Source organism: Osmerus mordax, chromosome 23, assembly GCF_038355195.1.
Source record: "Osmerus mordax isolate fOsmMor3 chromosome 23, fOsmMor3.pri, whole genome shotgun sequence".
In the NCBI taxonomy this organism is placed as follows: domain Eukaryota; kingdom Metazoa; phylum Chordata; class Actinopteri; order Osmeriformes; family Osmeridae; genus Osmerus; species Osmerus mordax.
The window spans coordinates 3,696,449-3,713,915 of NC_090072.1; the positions used below are offsets into that span (position 1 = coordinate 3,696,449).

The 17,467-nt window shown below is 45.3% G+C and overlaps 3 protein-coding genes across 6 annotated transcripts; 2 read left to right on the forward strand and 1 right to left on the reverse strand.

Annotated features, from left to right (window-relative positions):
- The first annotated feature begins 703 nt into the window (after positions 1 to 703).
- LOC136967364 (uncharacterized) lies at positions 704 to 4,211 on the forward strand. The gene is made up of 7 exons (XM_067261131.1): positions 704 to 1,036; positions 1,513 to 1,578; positions 1,809 to 1,892; positions 2,077 to 2,447; positions 2,613 to 2,816; positions 3,785 to 3,898; positions 4,014 to 4,211. The coding sequence occupies exons 1-7, from the start codon at positions 704 to 706 to the stop codon at positions 4,081 to 4,083; spliced, it is 1,242 nt and encodes a 413-aa protein (XP_067117232.1). The 3' UTR covers positions 4,084 to 4,211.
- A 359-nt stretch (positions 4,212 to 4,570) lies between these two features.
- Positions 4,571 to 7,416, reverse strand: ponzr1 (plac8 onzin related protein 1). The gene is made up of 4 exons (XM_067261670.1): positions 7,275 to 7,416; positions 6,763 to 6,861; positions 5,855 to 6,006; positions 4,571 to 4,860 (listed from the first exon to the last, which is right to left on the reverse strand). Exons 2-4 carry the CDS (start codon positions 6,857 to 6,859, stop codon positions 4,723 to 4,725), a joined length of 387 nt encoding a protein of 128 aa, XP_067117771.1. The 5' UTR covers positions 6,860 to 6,861; positions 7,275 to 7,416; the 3' UTR covers positions 4,571 to 4,722.
- A 5,189-nt stretch (positions 7,417 to 12,605) lies between these two features.
- Positions 12,606 to 16,726, forward strand: LOC136967683 (alpha-1,3-galactosyltransferase 2-like). 4 transcript variants are annotated; one of them, XR_010879514.1, is made up of 6 exons: positions 12,606 to 12,875; positions 12,965 to 13,051; positions 13,256 to 13,354; positions 14,674 to 14,808; positions 15,382 to 16,154; positions 16,254 to 16,726. XR_010879514.1 is itself a non-coding variant. In XM_067261570.1 (6 exons), the coding sequence occupies exons 2-6, from the start codon at positions 12,871 to 12,873 to the stop codon at positions 16,070 to 16,072; spliced, it is 1,017 nt and encodes a 338-aa protein (XP_067117671.1). In that variant the 5' UTR covers positions 12,607 to 12,707; positions 12,806 to 12,870; the 3' UTR covers positions 16,073 to 16,245. The 4 variants fall into 4 exon arrangements, 3 of the variants coding, with proteins under 3 accessions (XP_067117672.1, XP_067117671.1, XP_067117673.1); XM_067261570.1 differs by lacking the exon at positions 16,254 to 16,726 and having other exon boundaries at positions 12,607 to 12,707; positions 12,806 to 12,875; positions 15,382 to 16,245; XM_067261571.1 differs by lacking the exons at positions 12,965 to 13,051; positions 16,254 to 16,726 and having other exon boundaries at positions 15,382 to 16,245.
- The last annotated feature ends 741 nt before the right edge of the window (positions 16,727 to 17,467 follow it).

Sequence of the window (17,467 nt, forward strand, 5' to 3'; positions counted from 1 at the left end):
ATCAGTGTACCAAGTACTGGTAAATAATTAGAGTTGGAAGGCTCCCTTATGCCTGATCTTCTGCTACCCATTAACATTATTTAGGGAACTCTCTTACACTCACATTCTCTTCTTATATTCTCTCATTCAGTCCAGCATTCCTTAAAAATCATTACCCCTCTCTATCCCTCCTCTCTCTCTCTCAGCAGAAAGGAAAGTGAAAGTTTACATTCCTTCTGTGAAACGGACAGGAAATGTGAGAGTTCCACTTCTCTTGCAGCAGAGCGCTAAACAAGACATGCTTGGTTAAAATGTGGGCTGATTCTGGGACACTTGTCTGTTGTGTGTACCACAGGGTTGTCATGGTTTCGACCCACTGCTGTCATTGGTGTCCTACTTTGGTCGTAAGGATAGAATGACAGAAATGACTGATGATCACACATCACTAGTCACAAAGAAAAAGGATGTGCAGTTGTTACCTTTTAGTAATCCAAATATGAGTTTTCGATTGTCACGGCTGGTTCACCAGGCAATCCTTTTTGCACTGTACTGAGCAGGACACGTGACATCATTCCTACATCAATCTTCCTGGAGGGGAGGATGCGTTAAGATTGATCTTTAAAGACGTAGTTGTGTCCATTTGAAACAACTTCAAGTTCAACCTTAAACTCGACCTTTGCCCCTTTCCCTCTCTGGCTCAGACTCCAGGGATGAACTGAGCAAGATGGAGTTCCACCCTACCAGCGACACCCAGCTCAACCCCAAGGGCAGCTGCCACAGCAGTCGCCCCTCCCTGGAGGACATGGTGCCTGCCAGCGGGGAGGGGAAGTGCAGCGCCGCCAAGATGGGTGAAGTGGCGGAGAGCGTGAGCTTTGAGGATGCCAGGGACGGCAGCACGAAGGCAGGACCTGAGGACGAAGTTTCCGAGTTCTTCTTGTCCATCAATGAAGAGGACGAGGCAGAGGAAGGGAGGCTCATAGTGGCCAACAGGCCTAAAGGGAAAAACAGACATGATGTCGCATGGGGCTCCACGGAAAGCTCCAGCAAATACTTGCAGGTGAAGAACTAGCAGAATAACAAGTGGAGCCATAAGATTCTTTTTGTTGTAAGATCATTTGAGTTGATTTGACACACTAGCTGGTTCACATATGGCTTTTGTAGAGACGTTTTGACTTCTACAGACACATTTTGGGTGACTTGAAGACAAATCAATTTGGACCTTGAAAAATGGTCTCACTGTTATGGTGGGCATCCTCATTATTCATGGTTAGGGGTTGGATTTGTCTGTGATCTAAAGGGGAAAACAAAGTAATCTTCAGTAAGTACGAGGTGTGTGTTTTTGTGGTTTTGAAAGTACACTTGTGTGTGGGTGTGTACATTTTTTCGTGTTTGTGCATGTGTAAAGTTACTTTGACACTTCACTGGGGTGTGAATGAAAGCATACTGAGTATTCAACAGGAAGAGGTCCAGCACTAAGATTATAACTGCAACTTTGTTTAAAAAAAAATTGTTTCTTGGCCAATGTCCTAACAGGAATTCCATAGTTTGCCTAAGAGACTCATTCCTTCAGAAATAGCCCACTGCCTGTACGACCTGGAGGTGAGTAAGCAGTCCTCACGGCTTCTTCATTCTGTTAGAGCTAATGGCTTTCCCAGTTCAGAAATACAGTATCAGCTTTTGTTTAAACTTTTTTTTAAACAGACATGCCATTGTAATGCTAGAATCTGCATATCCTCATTCCTTCACAAGGAAACAAACCCATAAATGGATAACTGACATTGGCACTTTGAGGAAGAAAAAAAAAGGAATAAATGATTTCCTTCTGGTAGGAGGAGTGCAGAGGAGTGGAGCGAGAGAGCCGCAGTGTGAAGTGGAAGATGGAGCTGATTCATCGCAGTGTGCAGGCCCTGCAGGTTAACAACACAATCCTAACTCAGAACTTGCAGGTTAAAAAGAGGACTAGGAGAACATACATACACAGGGCTAGAAGAAAAATTGTATACATCAAAAGAATAAAATACACACAACTTCCTGGACGTGCAGTAAGTGTTTCCCTAAGGGAGGTTATATACCAGATCTTCTCACTCCTACTACCAGGAGACCCTGAGGACCCTGCTTACCCACCTGGTTGAGGCTCAGACCAGCGACACCTCCGATCTCAAGACCCCCACGCCACCCGCAGCCCCGTCCTCGTCCGTGACCCCGGCCCCTGTCTCGGCTCCGCCCCCCTCCGAGCCCGACTCGGACGTTTCGGAGGACAGACAGATGAGCGATGCCTACTGTACACACCAGCACTGCCCTGGGCACCGCGGCCTGGCAAGGTGCCCGTCCGAGACCTGCCTGCCCGAGTCCTACCAGAACAAAAACTGCTGCGCGCGGTTGACCGACAGCATCGACGAAGCCCTGCCCAGCTGTGCCCAGCGGAAGAAGGAGAGAGCAGCCGCTTTCCATGCCATCAAGGAGCTCAGGTGGGCACAGGTCCTAGGTCACAGTCATAAGCTGGCAGGCGCCCTCACACTCGCGCCAAACATTGTCGGTAAACGATTAAAAGTAACTCGGTGAAGGAAACACAGAAACATGCAGGACACTGAGCATTTTCTCCCCTATGACCTTTGACCCTCCCTGACCTGCAGGACCGAGGTGGAGCGCCTGCGGTTGACCCACGAGGAGGAGCATCGGGAGCACCAGGAAATCCTGGGAGTCGTGCAAGACTTCCAGAACACCATGGAAGCCCTGCTGGGCCAGTGGAACGAGGAGAGGGAGGAGCTTAAGGGCCATGGCTCCATCTCGTCCCAGATGGAACTGCTCCGCCAGCAGGCCACAAACGTCACCAAGCTGTGAGTGAGACAATGACCGAGGAGAGGGGGGGGCGAAGCGTGCGGGTCTTCCTGGTCTTCCTGGAAGGTCAGCGGTTGATGACCGTATGAAATGAGGGGAGGACATGGAGGATACAGTTAAGGGAGAAGGCTGTGCATGCTCAAAATGTTCCACATCAAATACGCTACACGCAAAACGGGCGTTCTGAGCAACGGTCTTGTTTGTGTGAAAGAGGGAAGTGCAGCCTAAGGGCTGGGGAACGTCCCAAAGAGAGATTGAGGAAGAGATGTAAAAACCGAGAGTTGAAGGAACAGAAATCCGAGACAGTGAGGGAGAAGCGTAGGAGAAGGAAGTTAAACCGAGGAGGGAAGGGAGGGAGGACTGTTTTGGATTAAGCAACATAGGAGGGGGAGGTCTGAGATGAAGAAAGATAAAAGAAGGAGGGGAGTCGTGAGAAAGGAAGGCAGAAATGCTAAGCAATCTGTTTTCCCTCTGGTTTCCTTTTCCCTTTAACTTGACAGTTGGACTTGCTTAGAGCACTTGACTGGAGTGCAAAAGGTTGCAGGCTCGAAACTGCGCTGTGCTGTGCGTTGCTTATAAAAGCGTCTGCTAATACACTGTTTGTAGTTGTAACTGAACATTTAAACAGAGAACATCTACATTGTAGATCTACAGGCATTCTCATGCTGATGACTCATTTTAGTCTCATCTAGAGGTTGCTTTTGCCCATGTTTTATCCCTGGTTTTGTCAATAGGCAGGTGAAATGGTTTGAGATTAGCTGTGTATGTTTAGCTTTTAGAAATAAAGCCCTTGTTTGATAAAGGCCAGGCTTTAATGGGCCGTAGACAACCTATCCACTCACTCCACAAATGATTTGTCTTCATTGTTAAAAGATCAGCATTCACAAATGTTCATGCTATTCACAAACTGTTTGTCTCCATTGTTATAATAGTCATGTTCAGTTCTGTGTGTGTGTGTGTTCCCCAGAACCCAGCAGGCTGTGGCAGTGTTCTGTAAGGTGGGCGTCCAGCTGGAGGGACTGGGAGCTGTTGGGACGCTGGTTCGAACCGCCTCTACCCAGCTGACCGCTAAGAGTGGCAGGTAGGCACATGTGTATGTGAGTGTCGTCCGTATTTGAAATAAGGCCTGCTCACAAGTATTGACAGTACATAATACATTGTTTATAATTCAAGTTTGCCTGTGTCTGTTTGCATAGTCCCCTGCAGTGCCAGACTTGTAGTTCCAAGGTAGCGGACTCCAACGAGAAGAGAGAATCAGAAACCTAATCTTGCCGTGACTGAACCTCCAGCAATAAAAACATTTATCTGTATACCACAAACATTCACCTCTGTATCAGATCCAAGACCATCGTTTTTGTGTCTAGCACACCTTGATTGACGCACTGATATCCATGGCTATGGCATATAACTGCAACACTATCATCAGAAAGAGGTGATGCATTTTGTTTACACCCATTTTTGCACAATAGGAAGTGGGTGTTTAATGAGCGTTTATGAAACACACCCATCCTTGATATCTCAAGTGAAAATCTATCCAAAGGTCAATTAGTATACAACCATGACAGGTTGGGGCAGGATTAAACACGAGTGAACCACTTCACCAGTACAGCAACTGATTTTATTAAGAAAGTAGACACACATCATGAACTAATAGACCATGAATACTTGACCGAACAAAGCAACACAAACTTTTTTTAGATTTTAGGCACACAAAAAAAGTGGAATTATTATGATTCAGGTATGGCAGATCAACTAATTATGTTACTGCAATCTTTCAACTGAAAGGAGAAATAACGAATTCCTCTGGATGCATGATATGATGCAAAAAAGCCTACTCCAATCTATGACTGTGGCTGTTGTGATAGCAGATTTAGGAAGATGAGCCGTTTGGTGGTGGAAGGACACTTAGCCATGCATGATCTGCTGGGTGATCACTGTGGTGGTGCCCCCTTGGCCGGCACGCAGCTTGACCTCTCTGGACATCTGGCACCATGTGCAGGGGTAGCACCATAACACATTACAGCAGTCACCCATACATGAGCCCTGGGGAGAGAGAGATACAGAGAGACAGAGAGAGAGAGACAGAGACAGAGACAGGGAGAGAGAGAGAGAGAGAGAGAGAGAGAGAGACAGGGAGAGAGAGAGAGAGAGAGACAGAGACAGAGGATAAATTAGTATTTCAAGGTTAAGGCAGGGAGGAGGATAAAAGATAAGCGAATGGAATGCGAAAAACGAAGTGGGCCAGATGATACGTGGTTTGGCTTGGGTTTGATTTAACACTGAGAGGATCCAGTAACCTGTTCAAATGGGATATCATCAAATAAAGTCCATTACTGTACTACTGGATGAACCTTTTTAGTTCTGTTTTTATCTAATCATCCATAAGTAACTCTCCAGCCCATTCTGCACAGACATGACATCCTGATGCCAGAAGTACCTCACTGCTTACAGTAAACGTTTACAATGGGTTTTGTTTTGGGGCGACATTCTGAAACTTGTGTATGGTGCTTACATTTGTGTGCCAATGGCTTGGAGGGAATAAAATGCGTTCCTGTACAAAGGTTATTTCTGTCTAGCAGAATTTCCTTGTTATCTTTCAATTTGCTTCTTAGTAGTAGCCCCATATCTTTGTTTATACAACATTTTCCTAAACAAATGAGGAGACCCGCGCATGTAATTTGTTTACTGCCAGTAGTATACTGGTCAGTATTGTCCTCTTATACTAGTGGTAGTAACTTGTTCCTCGTCCGTTGCTCTTAGACTTTTCACAGAGCGGAGCTTCCGATTCCCACTATATTCACGTCACTTTAGAACTGATCGTAGATAGTGCTACAAATGTTGTGTCACGACTGAATAATGAGGAACGAATCATAAAAAAAAGTTGTAAAAATGGTCCGAGCACCTCCTTGCTCTAACGGTGAACATTATGGTTGGCGTGGCGTCAGAGTGAACACTGGGGTGTGTGACGTCTTCCCCAGGTGTCACAATCCCAACGACATACTGTGACATGCAAACAGTGAATGTAGTCCGTGGTTACCTCGATGCCATGGCGTTCTCGGATGGACTTGCGCAGGCAGCAAGAGATGCCGAAACAGGTACAGGGGTCCAGCACAGGCAGGCAACAACACCAGCCATGCTGCGAAGCCGTCTGACACTGCATGCAGGGGAAACACCAATAGGCGCAGCAACCTGGTGGCAGGGGTTGTGCATATTAGCATTGCGGCATGATATGGATGGTTTTACTTAAGAGGCTGCGATGAATTTCCTGATTGACTGTAATGGTCTCTCTCTTTCTCCCGCCCTGAAATCCCCACCGCAAATGTACATGTGGAGTGTCTGTGACCACAGCATTGATTCCTCTCCATCTGCCTCTGTTGTTTCTCTTTTCCGGAAAGCTTGTAACACATGCGAACACACGGTCATCGACTAGCTCTCTGGACCGCACAGGAAGCCCAAACATACTTACAACATCTATTATTGATACAACACTCAAAGAAACGGAGAGGGAGAACCGTACGACTTAGGCTGGACCAAGGTTTCCAATATGCCTGTGCTTGTTGCAAACCTTAAACTTGAAATAAAGGTTGGTGTGTCTGGTTGGTTAAAGGTGTGTCTGGTGGGTGGGTCTGACTGCTGTTTGGTCAAGGTCACTATGTGCTTTGTGAGAAAGCAATGATTATCTTTCTTCTCATTCTTTTGAATAATTATTTAGGTAGTCACATTATAATACTAATTTAGTTGCTCCTATTCTTTTCAAAACCCCATCACATTAGTTATTGGTGTTATGTGTTCATTTCTATTGGTGTCTGACATTCCATTAAAGATACAGTTGTGTTACTCGAGTTAAAACATGTGAAAGTCATATTTGGTACAGGAGAGAAGAAAAAAATGTGGGTTAGCATCATTTGTAGTGATTTGGTGTGCAGTGTAGGTTAAGTGACTTACAGACACCGATGTCAGAACAGCAGTCACACATTCCTGTGCTCCATGACCCCGTGCTGTGGCCAGTGGTCACCGTGGTGATTTGATGCTGGACGGCCATGCCTGGTGTCCAGGGAAGAGAGGGGGGGGAGAGGTGAATGGGAGAGAGACATCGTGCAGGAGGACACAAGAGACACATTGTTGAGCAGTGCTGTTGGAACTTGGAGACGCATTGGAACAATGAGCAGCTCTATGCAGGAAAGGCAATGTGTCCTTTCTATTTATTATAGTATAAGTAGTTCTCTTAGTAGTTCCCCCCGCCCCCCCCCCCCCCCCCAAAGAAAATGTACACCCAAATGCAAGCCCATGGTTAGAAGAAAATTCATGAAACCTTAATATTACAGTGATACCAAGCACTGCATGGTAGCATCTGAAACTATAAATGCAGACTGTCTTAACCGCTTCCTAGGACCGTGATCCGTTAGAAAGACGGAACATTTAGCCAGGTTAGATGTAAAAAGTGGTTATTTTCTTACCTTTCTTGAGCTCGAATGACCAGGTGTAAGCGTCTTTAAAGATATGGAAGAGTGCGTGTAGGCTATATAGCCTTTGAGCCAATACAACCTTTAACCTCGAGGTGTCGAACACACAAAAAAGATCCACCGACTATATGTGAAACTTGACAAGTAAGTTCCGGTTTCCCAGGAAAAATAATCGCTGATGTATTTTTCAACGGCACGCACTGAAGCGCCAAGTTTACACCGTGCGTGTCTGCAGCGCGCCTTCGATGCGGTGGCCGGAGCCGATTGAGACAACTCCAGTCAGTGCTTGTGTTTCCACCAGAGGCGCGGCGCGTTTCTTTGTGTTTGGCGCCCTCTGCTGACATAAAAAAAGGTAATGCGTTTGTGTCTTCACACTCATTGTCGTGCCGTTGACGGTTATGGGGGGGTAGGGGTAATCATGGCCCCGGGGGGTGGGTGGGGCGGCAGGCTAAACTTCGCCCGGGGGGGGGGGGGGGGGTGCACGGGAAAACCTAACGTCAGACGCGCCTGGTTTATAACAGAAATCTCACTCCCTACCAGAATTCCACTCCCCTAAAAACAGCATTGTGCATAATAATGCACGGAACGTTTTGCAGTAATGTCCTCAACGAGCACCGGGTGCTGCCGTGAGCTCCTCCGCGTCCCAAAGCACTCACAGCAGGGGCGGTTCTACACGGGGGCCTACAGGGGCCAGTGCCCCTGTAAAAATGTCCCTGGCCCCCCCTGTGGCCCCCCTGAGCTGCCTGAATAATAATAAAGAAATATATACATATATATATATTTTTTTACACGTTGTTTTTCTTCTTCTAGTAGTCATCATGAAACGAGGAAGCCTTTTTGCAGCCTTTTTTACCCCAGTAAATAAAAAAGTGAGAAAAACATATCAGTTGGCTGAGCGGTGAGGGAGTCGGGCTAGTAATCCGAAGGTTGCCAGTTCGATTCCCGGTCATGCCAACTGACGCTGTGTCCTTGGGCAAGGCACTTCACCCTACTTGCCTCGGGGGAATGTCCCTGTACTTACTGTAAGTCGCTCTGGATAAGAGCGTCTGCTAAATGACTAAATGTAAATGTAATATCAAGGTATTGAGAGAGCTGAGGAGCTGGAAGAGGAAGAGCCAGAGCCGTTTGTTTGATTGTAATGTAGAGCACAATTAAAGTATTTAATGTTTAAATATAATTTGCTTCCGTTTTTTTATGTGCCCCTCTGATTAAACACTGCCCCCCCCCCCCTTGCCCCCCCCAGTAAAATTTGTCTAGAACCGCCACTGACACAGGCAGTCAGTCTCACAATAGCCTCGTGCAACAGTCCCAGCTGCAGTCAGAGCAGACAGCAGCAGACCCACACGCTCTGCATCCAGACTGCAAATGAATCACGCATGCGCTAAGCCACCGTTGTTCCTGCCCTGGTTTACAGAGCACCAAATAAATACTGTACATAAATATATATAAATGTAAACGTTTCTTCATTGTCACACAAATAAATAATTGATGTAGCCTAATGTGGGTATAGACAAAGCACTAAAGTCATTAAGTTATTTAGAGATTTGATGGCCTTTGTCAAAACCAAAACACCCAACACTTTCAAAATTCATTTGTAGTTCTAAAAATATTTAGGGTGTTTTTACTTTTTGTCTCTCCAACAAATGCTATTCCTCTCTCCCACACAACAGCCGTGACAATTACACAAATTAGGCAATGACGTCTGTTGGATAAACTGGCAAAAACAAACACTTTTTTCTCGAAGTGGGGGGGGGGGGGGGGGGGGCATCATTAAGGAATTATGCTTAGGGCACCAAAATGGCTAGCAGCGACATTGGGTAAGATAAGATGTCAACTGCTTTTGACACGAACATCTCACTTTATTCAGATGATACTGAGGCAAACTGAAAGGCAAACTGAAATGCTATCCCGATACATAACCTGTCTTCTTTCATTATTTGACTTGAGTGCTCCCCCCGCCCGCCCCCACAGACACACACACCCCCAGTCACACACACAATCACACACCCTCAATCACACACAATCAACAAAACAAGTTCAAGTCCAAGTTCAAGTCTTTTATTGTCAGATGCACAGAACAACACAGGGTCAGACTGGGCACTGAAATTAAAGCAACCTGGCGTAACATGACATACAATTACACAGAACATAGATTACATATATGATCAACTAAAATATAGTAAACCTCCTAATATACAAATAATATACAATATTAAATACAGTATACTAAACCTCTAATACCCATAATAACCTATACTAACCTTATAACCTATACTAACCTTATAATCTACATTTATTCATCATTAATCTATCCTAACCTAAGACAAGTGAAGTACAATAGTGCAATATTGCTGATAGTGCAACCAGTAGCTGAGAGTAAACACTGTGTAAAGTGACTAGTGAGAAGTGGATCAGTGTCCATATCAATGTCCATTCAGAATGCTTCGGTATCGCCTGCCAGAAGGCAAAGTGGTAAAAAGACTGAAGGATGGGCGGTAACAGTCTCTTAGGATCCTGCCAGCTTTCCTGAGGCATCGTGTGTGGTAGGTGTCCTGTAGGGCTGGGAGTTTCCTGCCGATGATCAGCAGCTGAGATCATTGCTGATGTTCACCCCGAGGAACCTGAAGCAGCTGACCTTCTCCACTTCGGATTCGTTGATGTGAAGGGGTGCATGCTCCTCCTCCTGCCGCCTCCTATAGTCCACAATCATCTCCTTAGTCTTGCTAACGTTGAGAGAGAGGTTATTGACCAGACACCATGATGTCAGGGTATCAACCTCCTCTCTGTAGGCTGACCGGTATGCAAACTGCATAGGGTCCAGGGTGGGAGGCAGCGAGCAGCAGATGAATGATTTGACTAGCTTCTCAAAGCACTTCATGATGACAGAGGTCAGTGCTATCGGGCAATAGTCGTTCATGCAGGTGACCTTGGAGTTCTTGGGCACAGGGACAATGGTGGTCCTCTTGAAGCAGGTGGGGAGTACAAATAGGCTGAGGGAGAGGTTGAAGATGTCACTGAAGACCCCTGCTAGCTGATCAGCGCAACTCAGGGCCCTACCTGATGCCGTCTGGGCCAGGTGCAGGGACATACACCCACACAGTCACACACCCACACAGTTACAGCTCCAAGCATGGCTGCAAGCTAGGAGGAAACACACCCAGGCAATTAAACCTCATCGATATATATCTCTGGGAATACAGTGACCTCACTCTGAAATCACAGACTGACGCAACCACACACGTCACAAGAACGCCTACCTAGCAACCGCTACGGTTGGTACTGAGCACCACCTCCAGCTGAACCTCGCTAAAACAGAACTCCTCATCATTCCGGCCAAATCCTCCATCTCCCACGATCTCTCAATCACCCTGGGATCGGCGACGGTGACCCCTTCATCCTCTGCCAGGAACCTCGGGGTGACCATGGATGACGAGCTCCCCCTCACAGCCCACATTGCTGCGGTCTCCCGGTCGTGTAGATTCACCCTCTACAACATCCGGAAGATCAGGAGATACCTGTCTGAGCATTCCACCCAGCTGCTAGTCCAAGCACTTGTCCTCTCAAAGTTGGACTACTGCAACTCGCTGCTCGCCGGTCTCCCAGCATGCGCAACCCACCCTCTCCAGAGGATTCAGAACACGGCGGCCCGTCTGGTCTTCAATCTACCCAGACGCTCCCATGTTACCCCGCTCCTCATCTCCCTCCACTGGCTTCCCATCACGGCCCGTATCAGATTCAAGACTCTGGTACTGACCTTCCAAGCGGTGAACGGGACTGCACCCAACTACATCAAGTCTCTCCTCCAGCCTTACACCCCCCCCCCCCCCCCCCGCCACCTATGGTCTTCTTCTGACAACCGTCTGGTGGTCCCACCGCTCAAGAGCGCCCGGACCCAACACAAGCTCTTCTCCTGTCTGGCCCCCCAATGGTGGAATCAACTCCCCACCTCCATCAGGGACACTGACTGTCCCCACCTTCAAGAAAAGGCTCAAGACGCACTTGTTCCGGGAGTATAACGGCACTTAGGAATGCATGGCTGGACCTGATGTTAGTTTTCTCCAGAATCACAATGACTCGGATTGAGAGACTTGTTGCTCTTGTTGGTTAGTTGAAACGGTTTCAAATTTCTTGTACTCGCTGTGAATTATTTTGCTGTTGATTGTTTTTTCTACAGGTACACTCTTGCACTTTTTGAGTTTCATGTTGTTCAATTGTAACTTGTTTAACTGCATGCTCTTATGGTTCTTCCCTTTGGCACTTATTTGGTTTTCCACAATGTATGCTTCATGTTTTGGGTGCTCGCAATGTTTGGGGCTATCTCGTTGTTATGATCAGTGACCTATGCTCTTTTGTAAAACTCTCTCTTGGAAGTCGCTTTGGATAAAAGCGTCTGCTAAATGCATAAATGTAAATGTACTGACCTTATCTACCAAACATGTTTTGGCTGCTCGCAATGTTTGGGGCTATCTCGTTGTTATGATCAGTGACCTATGCTCTTTTCTAAAGCTCTCTCTTGGAAGTTGCTTTGGATAAAAGTTTCTGCTAAATGCATAAATGTAAATGTAAACACAAATAGAACTACAAACCGTTCTGTCAGAATAACAAATAAAAAACTACATCTGACTGGTTTTGAACCTACAACCCTTCGCTTATCAGCACATCATCTCTTGATTGGGATACTGCATTTATTTTTTCCGGGATTATCAATCTAAATTAATGCACTTACTAATAAAGTAAATTGTTAAAACTCAAACTTTAGATTTTACTGGGGCACAGCAGATTTATACTGCGGCACGTGCCCCAGTAAAAAGGATCTAACGACGCCCCTGTGTCCTGGGGTCCGTTCTCCGTACATCGCTTATTACATCCGAGATCAAATGACACATCCAAGATGACATCATCGTGCTAATCATGATCTGGCTAATTCGGTTCTTCCAACACCCTTGTTGTTGCCTGTCTCGCTGTGCTAATAATATTAAAATCTGCTAATTGTTTTTGCATCTTCTGCAACAGGTTGTTGTCGTAAAAACGGACAACACATATGGCTGTGACAGACTTCCTGTATCACCTCTGCTTGTAAAGGCGCAATCAAATCCTGTTTACATAAAATAAGCCTGCTCCCGAGCATGTTTAAATTTACGGACCTGTTGCTATGACAGCAAGTCCAGGATGAACTTCAAAGCAGCGAACAATCCAAGATCATGACAAATCGTCAACAGTCAAATCCGGCAAGATTTACGGAGAACGGGCACCAGGTGATATAGGCGCGGCAACATATCACCTGATAGCCTAGGTATTCCTGGATAGACCATTCCAGTATTTTCCATTGGGTTGAGCGTTTGCTCTAGATTTTTAGCTTGTCACACGATAGAACAAGGCACCATTCCATTAGGACAAAAGTCGATTGGGACACCAGGCTTGCGGAAGGTAGTATCGAATTAATTAACTATGTCTATGGACAAGTCACATGATGCAAAATGACTCTTTGTCTCACAATTTCTCCAAATGATACGCAATAATCACAGGGTTCCATCACCGAACCCATATTCCACCACCGCGAGACCATCCGATATCGGAGTTTTATTGAACCATGAGGTAAGCAATGTCAGGTGTTCGAATTCCAAGAAATTGGTGTTTGTCATGTTTAAATATCAGTTTAAAAGATTTTCTTTTTAAATTTTCAGTAGGCATATTTACAAGTCAGTTTTAAAGTTTATCATCGTTGCTCCCGTGATTCTTTTCTTGGCATACTTCACCCCTGCGTCAGTCAGGTCAGCAATCTCTTTATTATAACACATTTAGAAAATGTACGTTATTTATAGCTACACTTTAATTGCATCAAAAGTAGAAAACGCAAATTGTCATCAGAGATGCTATAATGTCGATAACAGCCTGCTGTCAACAACTCTTCCGCGTATAGTTTTGTTATACACTGTGACGATTATTAAACACAGCATTTTGTTTCCTCGTTGTAGGTACTTGGAAAGCCTTGGAGGGACAATTGTCCCAATTTTATCAAGGGAAAAGTTGAATTTGGACAACACTATAGACCTAAATGCCTCTCTGAAACTTTGGTAGGCATTCTTAATAAAATATGTAAATGTATGAGGAAGTAATTCTTGCTTGTAGGCCTATTGGGCATGCAATAATAAGTGTTAACAATGTTATGACCCTTCCAGATTCTTCCAATGTTATGAATCTACCATAAAGAAACAACAAATTATTTTGTTGACACAATGGGGGCGGGCCTGGCTGTTTGTCAATGTTACGTTTCTTGTCCATACATCGAAATAAGATAATCCAACATACAAAATTCAACTACATTTTTATATTGATAGGAAATTGAGTCACCGACACTGAAAAAATCAATGTATCTGATGAGAGCGCTCTACTAGGTCTATTTAAAAACTAATGTAGGCGTATACTTTAATTTAGGCAGTTAATAATAAAATGAGCCTACCAAGAGGCTCAGGCTTTATTATGTTCCTTTTTTGTTCGTCAAATCATCAAATTTATGTGTATAGCCCTTTTTACACGCAAGCATGTCACAGAGGGCTTCACATACGCCTATAGAACTGCCCCTCAACCAACCTAAACCCTCGTCCTCTTTTTTTCGGTTTTATTTTGCTTCAGGTTGTAGTTCTGTTTTTTCACTGTCTTGTACGTCATAGGGGCGTTTCTATGTCCCGTATTGTTCTGGCTGTTATGAAGAAGGTATTGATTTCACCTTGTTAGCGTGCCTATTTAAAGTCAGGCCCTTCGTTTGTTGTTTCAGTGTGAGATATTTATTTTGTGTTGACGACGTACTGAGCATATATATTCGGATTGAATTAGTGTTATCCTTTGCCTTGTTTCTTCGACCTTGTATTGTGCCTAGCCCGTTGGATTATTTCAGCCTTGAGATAGTTTGTATATAGAAATTAGCTTCACAATGTACAGGTTAAAAATCAACTGGGTTTTAAACATTAAAAAACGGAAGCAAATTATATTTTAACATTAAATACTTTAATTGTGCTTTACATTAAAATCAAACAAACGGCTCTGGCTCTCCCTCTTCCAGCTCCTCAGCTCTCTCAATACCTTGATATGTTTCTCTCAATTTTTTATTTACTGGGGTAAAAATGGCTGCAATGTCCCTTCCTCGATCATGATGACTACTAGAAGAAGAAAAACAACGTGTAAAAATCTAGAAATAGCGCATTATATTACCAATGAGCTAAAATGATTATTGTAACGATAACGTTTGCGTTACTAAACCTACGCCCATTTTCGTAAACAAAAATGTGCCTCTGCTTATGCAGTAGCCTATATTCCTTCCCAGGATGGTTGTCTCTGCAACACCAACCTTTGGATAGCGACTACCTTTGCGATAACTTGGTCCTCTTGTCTGCAGGAACAGAACGGACATCAAGACAATTACGGAATGGGGAGCACCTATCATTTGGGAGGGCATTTTTGACCCTGATGACTGCGACCGGGAGCATAAGAAAAACCACTCTGTGGCTCTGACGGTCTTCGCTGTGGGAAGGTTGGTTAACATAACTCTGCAGTTATGATGAAGAGGCCAAATGTCTATCTTTTTAGCAGTCTTAGAACACTACTTGTAATGCCTTTAGCTTTTCAGGGGTGTGAGTGTATATAACAACCTTAGTTTTTTGGCATGTCTACACATTTACATTACATTTAGTCATTTAGCAGACGCTCTTATCTAGAGCGACTTACAGTAAGTACAAGGACATTCTCCCAGAGGCAAGTAAGGTGAAGTGCCTTGCACAAGGACACAACGTCATTTAGCACAACCGGGAATCTAACCTGCAATCATCGGATGAATAGCCCGACTCCCTAACCGCTCAGCCCCCCTCCCCCAGGAATCTGTGTTGCAGTTCTTAACATTGTGATTTATTGTTTAGTTCTGAGGTTGGGAAGATTCCGTTTTGTTAGCGTTTTCATGTATTTCAATTTGCATAGATAAGATAGTCTGTGTGCTTATCAGTTGATCTGCTCCAGAGTACCAGCATCTTACAGTTCAACTTTCAATGTAGGACGGACCAATACAGTACACCGTAACAAAGCAGTTCAATCTGATTGGTTCCCCTCCCAGGTATCTAGATGCGTATCTGGAGACCTTCCTCGTTTCTGCTGAGCTTCATTTTATGGTGGCTCTTCCTGTGACGTACTATGTGTTCACGGACGCTCCTGCCAAAGTGCCCAACCTCCAGTTGGCTGAGGGGCGGAGGTTAAAGGTCATAAAGGTTCAGAAGCATTCTCGCTGGCAGGACATCTCCATGATGCGCATGAGGGCAGTCGCCGACACCATCAACGATATCCGCCTCACGAGCAGTTACGTCTTCTGCTTCGACGTTGACCAGCTGTTTGTCGGCAGGTTCGGCTCGGAGGCGCTGGGGGAGTCTGTGGCTCTGCTCCACGCCCACTTCTATCATTACCCTCGCGATCTGTTCACCTACGACCGCAACCCCAACTCCACGGCCTACATGAAGCTCGGGACGGGCGACTTCTACTACCACGCCGCCGTGTTCGGGGGCAACTGGCGGAGCGTCTTGGCGCTGACGGAAAGCTGTTACCGAACCATCCTGGAGGACAAGAGCCGAGGGGTGGAGGCGCTATGGCACGACGAGAGCCACCTGAACAAGTACCTGTGGCTCCACAAGCCCAGCAGGGTGCTGTCGCCAGAGTACTGCTGGGACCAGAGCCTTGGACACCCCAGCGACATCCGAGTCAAGCGGCTGCTCTGGGCTGTGAAGCAGTACGACACTCTGAGGGACACCGACTAGGGGTTCAGGTGATCCTGTGGGCTGCTATGACGTAGCATGGTGAGGGGGATTCAAGGTCTGCTGGGATGCATCACACTATCGTGTATGTAAAATGTCTCTTCATATCACATTGCATGCACTTGTAAAACTTGAATGAAGGGAGTTGTGTCTGCTGTTTCACGTTAAGGCTTGCTTCCTATAGGTATAATGGTCTTTTACAGCAGTGGCCTTGATGCTGCTACCAATAACACACATTGTCTTCAACGTGGGTCTTCAACATGGGTCTTCAACGTGGTTCTTCAACTTTGCCTAGCTGGCCCTCGGGTGGATACTTTGAACCTGTCAGTACTATCAAAAGGAAGTGAAACCTATGATAAAAAATATGTAAAACTAAGGACTTGAAGAAACACTTTATGCTATTTAAAACCATGTATTTAACAGCAACTGTTTGAAAATACGCCTTATCATCCACTACAAAGCACATTAACAGATTGACCTGAAAGGTTTTCTTGGTTCAAAATGTTTTTAGAACGAGCCTTTGTTTTACTGTCCTGTTTATCAACTTCCATATCTAGTTGTTTCTCTGAACATTTCTAGAAGTACCGCCTGCCAATTATGACCAAAGATGTTCATCTTGGAATTAAATGTCAGATAATTTAATTTTCTTTCCTAATAAAATGTGAAGCAAAAACTCCATTTGATATATCACTGACCACTGTCTGTGCTGAGGGAGTCAGACAGGCCCAGAGGGTCGTCCCCTGCCTGGGGGGACGTCAGGTTGAGGTAGCCCAGCTTGGCGGGCCTGGACATGGAAGAGGTGAGGGCGGAGAGGGGAGATGGACTAGTGTCCTCTGGATGTCTGGCCCTGGTACTATGATGTCTAACAGGTTCCTCATGTTATCAGACCCAGGAAGCACACTTCCAACTACAGAACATTAGTCAGTTTACAATGCAAATAATTTCTTCAGTTCCTGGTGTAAAACAAAAACGTAGTCTCATGTTTTTTTTTAAAGGAGGTGAGGCACACAATCAATTTCCACTACTTTACTGTCTTGTACCTCAGTATTGCGCATAGATTGCTGGTTCTGCAGAGTGCGCTGGAGAACCAGCAATCTGATTGGACATTTGAAGTGTAGTTCCGCGCAGGAGGATCATTAAGACCAAAGCTATATTGTGAATGGCAGCTGATGAGGTGACTGGATCCATTGTAGGCATGCACATGTATTACAGGATATAAGGAGAGGCTTTGTGTTTGCAAGGTACATTGCTTTACAAAACTGGTTTGCCATCCATAAGGACATGTCTGTCAGGCATGCTGCGATGTCCGTTCCCACCTGCATATGTACAGTAAGGGGATAAATGAGACAAAAGTGTATTCAGTATGATCATATTTATAAACAGTCTGATCACAGAAAA

Bases quoted from the DNA above. Each gene is read 5' to 3' on its own strand.
- LOC136967364 (XM_067261131.1), top strand. From the start codon at position 704: ATGGAGTTCCACCCTACCAGCGACACCCAGCTCAACCCCAAGGGCAGC. The intron at 1,037-1,512 runs GTGAAGAACTAG...ATGTCCTAACAG, and splicing joins GCTCCAGCAAATACTTGCAG to GAATTCCATAGTTTGCCTAA. The intron at 2,817-3,784 runs GTGAGTGAGACA...TGTGTTCCCCAG, and splicing joins GCCACAAACGTCACCAAGCT to AACCCAGCAGGCTGTGGCAG.
- ponzr1 (XM_067261670.1), bottom strand. From the start codon at position 6,859: ATGGCCGTCCAGCATCAAATCACCACGGTGACCACTGGCCACAGCACG. The intron at 6,007-6,762 runs GTAAGTCACTTA...CCCTGCCACCAG, and splicing joins CTGTTCTGACATCGGTGTCT to GTTGCTGCGCCTATTGGTGT. The intron at 4,861-5,854 runs GTAACCACGGAC...CTCTCTCCCCAG, and splicing joins GAGAACGCCATGGCATCGAG to GGCTCATGTATGGGTGACTG.
- LOC136967683 (XM_067261570.1), top strand. The intron at 13,052-13,255 runs GTCAGCAATCTC...TCCTCGTTGTAG, and splicing joins TTCACCCCTGCGTCAGTCAG to GTACTTGGAAAGCCTTGGAG. The intron at 13,355-14,673 runs GTAGGCATTCTT...TCTTGTCTGCAG, and splicing joins AATGCCTCTCTGAAACTTTG to GAACAGAACGGACATCAAGA.